Source organism: Arachis ipaensis, chromosome B10 (assembly GCF_000816755.2).
Source record: "Arachis ipaensis cultivar K30076 chromosome B10, Araip1.1, whole genome shotgun sequence".
NCBI classification, from domain to species: Eukaryota; Viridiplantae; Streptophyta; class Magnoliopsida; order Fabales; family Fabaceae; genus Arachis; species Arachis ipaensis.
The window spans coordinates 8,868,236-8,871,485 of NC_029794.2; the positions used below are offsets into that span (position 1 = coordinate 8,868,236).

At 36.7% G+C, this 3,250-nt stretch overlaps 1 protein-coding gene across 1 annotated transcript; it reads left to right on the top strand.

The window, feature by feature from the left end:
* LOC107620071 lies at positions 310-3,162 on the top strand. Its single transcript, XM_021114427.1, has 5 exons — positions 310-1,279; positions 1,703-1,761; positions 2,312-2,491; positions 2,586-2,637; positions 2,733-3,162. The coding sequence occupies exons 1-5, from the start codon at positions 1,088-1,090 to the stop codon at positions 2,820-2,822; spliced, it is 573 nt and encodes a 190-aa protein (XP_020970086.1). The 5' UTR covers positions 310-1,087; the 3' UTR covers positions 2,823-3,162.

Sequence of the window (3,250 nt, forward strand, 5' to 3'; positions counted from 1 at the left end):
GAAAGTGTGGGGTGTAACAGCATTATGGAAAATAGGAGTGCTTTTTCTGCATGTGGTGTCAGGAGGCTGAAATTGGACCAAGCGATTTAGAGCAAGGAACTCGAACGGTCCGATTAGAGGAGATCTACAAAAAAAAATAATTTTTTTATAAAACTCGGACAGTCCGTTTTGATTTAAAAAAAAAAAAACTAAAAACGGAGGGTCCGTTTTGTTTTAAAAGAAAAAAAAAACATTGTTAACGAAGGGTCCGTTTTCAAATTTAAAAAAAAAAAAACAAAAATAAAATATGAGGCAAAGGAACATTCGAAGTCTCCTCTTACATAATAGAGAGAGCATAGGCGCACAAGGAACGAATCTCTTCAGAGCCAAATCCACATTTTAATTCTTTTCTATGGTGGAAGAAGAAACTCAAGAAAGAGTGGCCTAACCCTTTGTCTTCTTCTTCTTCTTTCTTTGCTTCCTACTCTCTCACGCATGCACAACCCACTCTGCTACCCTCTCTCTTCTCTGCTTCTTCATTCCGTTACTGCAACCCTGAGGGCTATTCACTTGCGCTAGACTCTTGAATCCCCAAATCAGTTTTATTCATATAATAATCTAGGATTTTTGTTGGAAGATATTTGCTTTCTGCATGGATATTGGAGGTGGGTAACTGGGTAAGTGTCATTAGTAACATGGCGTTATTCTTTGGTGGATGTGGATCATTCGTTAGCTTGAGCTTTTGAGACGTGACAATGATTTCTATCCCTCGGTTTGTCTCAGCCATTGGTATGGATTTCAATTTTATATGTGTTCAATGTAAAATTCTGGATTCTGAATCTCATCGACAAGGGATTCATTTGGGATGATAATTGGGAACTCTACTGTAGATCAAAAGTTGTTTGAGGAATTCAATTTTCATCATTTGGCTTTGGAGATCAAAAGTGTTTCTATTTTAATGTTGATTGTTCCTTATGCAAAATTGTTGACTTTGTATTGAAGGGAACATAAGATTGGGGATCTAGTTATATAGACAGGTATTGGTGATTTGTTGTTGTTAATTTGGAGGCATTTGTAGTGAGTTTTGTTTGTATAAAGTGTTGCTGCAATGTCTGGGGGAACGCCTGTTGGGGTTGGAGGTGGATTTATGAGGCAGAGACATAGTCAAGGGTATGCTAGCAGTGGTGATGACCTAGAGGATGATGCATGTTCGAGGCAGCGGTATTTTCTGCCTCCGCCACCGGCGCGCAAGACATGGATTGAGGTGCTGGAGAATTTTCTTTGGCTTGCCTCAGCTGCTGTAACAACACAATTATGCATAACAATTAGAATTCTATCTGTTAATGCATTATCACTTTTGTTATCTTACCAAAGATAATGGTATTGGTAGGTTGGTAACAATTATAAATCTTGACTAGATTAATCCTCACTGTCATTTTAGAGGTATGAATGTTGTGGAGCATGTTGAATTTGTAAACCATGTTTTTTGAAATGGGGCAGATCCTCTTATGTGAAAGTTGTGCATGACCTGGTTACATGCATATACTCATCATTGAGCAGCTATTCGGGTCTTGTTACAATTGTGAGAAATAGAAAAACAACTTGATCATTGGTGAGAATGTGTACATGACTTGGTCTTGCAATTTGCATAAGAGAATATGTTCTCCTAGTTGGAAATTGTGTAGATCTGCTCAGCTTAATATTTTGTCTTAATGGGCATTAGTTGAAAGGTGTTGGGGATTATCAAGTTCATTCACCACATTGTGAGATATGGAACATTGTGTATAAATTGAAGTTATTTAAGTTAATTGAAATCTCTATATTAGGCCAAAATGTTTTGTTGGAATTGCAAAAATTGTCAAGCTGTCCATTTTAACAGATCCAAAAATGATTGAGAAATTAAGTTATATTGAAGCATATGCTGCTTATTAAGGATGCATATTTGAAAAAGAAAACTAGTTTAACCTTTTCTTCTGTTTGATGAAAGTGGAGATGGGTGTTTATGTCTGGTCATTTATATCCAACTGTTTTTCTTTTAATAGATTATATCTACATGTATGTAAACTATATATTGAATGAAACACTATCGTAACAGATTTTTTAATCTTTGCTTTCTATTTAATTGTTTTTTCCTTTTTTCTATGAAAACCCGGTTAGATGATGTATATGATGAGTATGGAGACTGTGTTTTTATACGTGTTTGAAGATGGCTGAATTTGAGTTAATGGGGGAATCTGGAAACTGTATAGTTGCTGTGGTTCTGAGAGACTTTAATATTTGACTTAATTTCAGAACCACAATTTTCATTATCTTCTCCTTAGTTCTATTGCAGACTGCCTTTATATCTTGGGATGATAGGTGTCAGTTTGAACGCATTGATTTTCGTTTATACAAGTGTCTTGGCGTGGAGTGTCCAGAGATTTGATGAAAAGTGGGGGTTAAAAAAATGGCAGATACAGAGCATCAGCGTCTTGCCGTTTGCCACAGCATTTGGAGTAGTCTCTTTTTGCTTGTAAGGATCCACATGTCTTCTATTTATCTTCCATTGCAAGTTATTTTTCAGTATACCCCTGTTTTGCCGACTCTGTGTACTTCGACTTCTCTAGGTTCACCTTTGCTTTGTGGCCAATATGGAATTTCTTGACGCTTCCTCTTCTGGTATATTAACAATTTGGTTTCGCATTTGTCCGTATTTCATTTGCTGCCAAAAGGTAAAATTGTGGTAATACCATATTGCTTTTTGTATTCTGCAGTTCACACTATTCATGGCTTGCATGGTAGTATTCCCTTACCTCATTTTCGGGACATTCCGGCCTCAATACGATGAATTCCGTACAGATTAAGCCTCACGACGATTCAAGTGAGGAATAGTACTGACATAGATGAAAGAGTTTCTAACACACATTGACAATGATTGATTGGTAGCTGTTGCAAAATGTGGTTTGAAGTTTTGTGGCATGGATAGAGTAGCATGATGTTATTGCATGCTATCCTTTCCAAAATTGTTGCTAACTGTAAGAGCTAAGATTCGTTTCGACTTCTAGGTTGATTGTTAAGGCGGCTGATATTAACTGCTACAGGTAGAGAGATATAGGTTTCATGTTTCAACAGATCAGACAAGTGTTTGATGCTATCAATTGAATTGCCTTCGGTTGCTGGTATCCTAACACCAGTTTTGCTTTATTGCTTTTGTTTGCCTATTTTTCAGTGTGTTTGAAATTCATCCCCAAAATTGCTTTTACTCAAATCGTGAATTTTTCAAGTGAGATGC

Excerpts from the sequence above, each read along its gene's own strand:
- LOC107620071 (XM_021114427.1), top strand. The coding sequence starts at position 1,088 with ATGTCTGGGGGAACGCCTGTTGGGGTTGGAGGTGGATTTATGAGGCAG. Across the intron at positions 2,492-2,585 it reads GGAGTAGTCTCTTTTTGCTT|GTTCACCTTTGCTTTGTGGC; the intron begins GTAAGGATCCAC and ends CGACTTCTCTAG. Across the intron at positions 2,638-2,732 it reads TCTTGACGCTTCCTCTTCTG|TTCACACTATTCATGGCTTG; the intron begins GTATATTAACAA and ends TGTATTCTGCAG.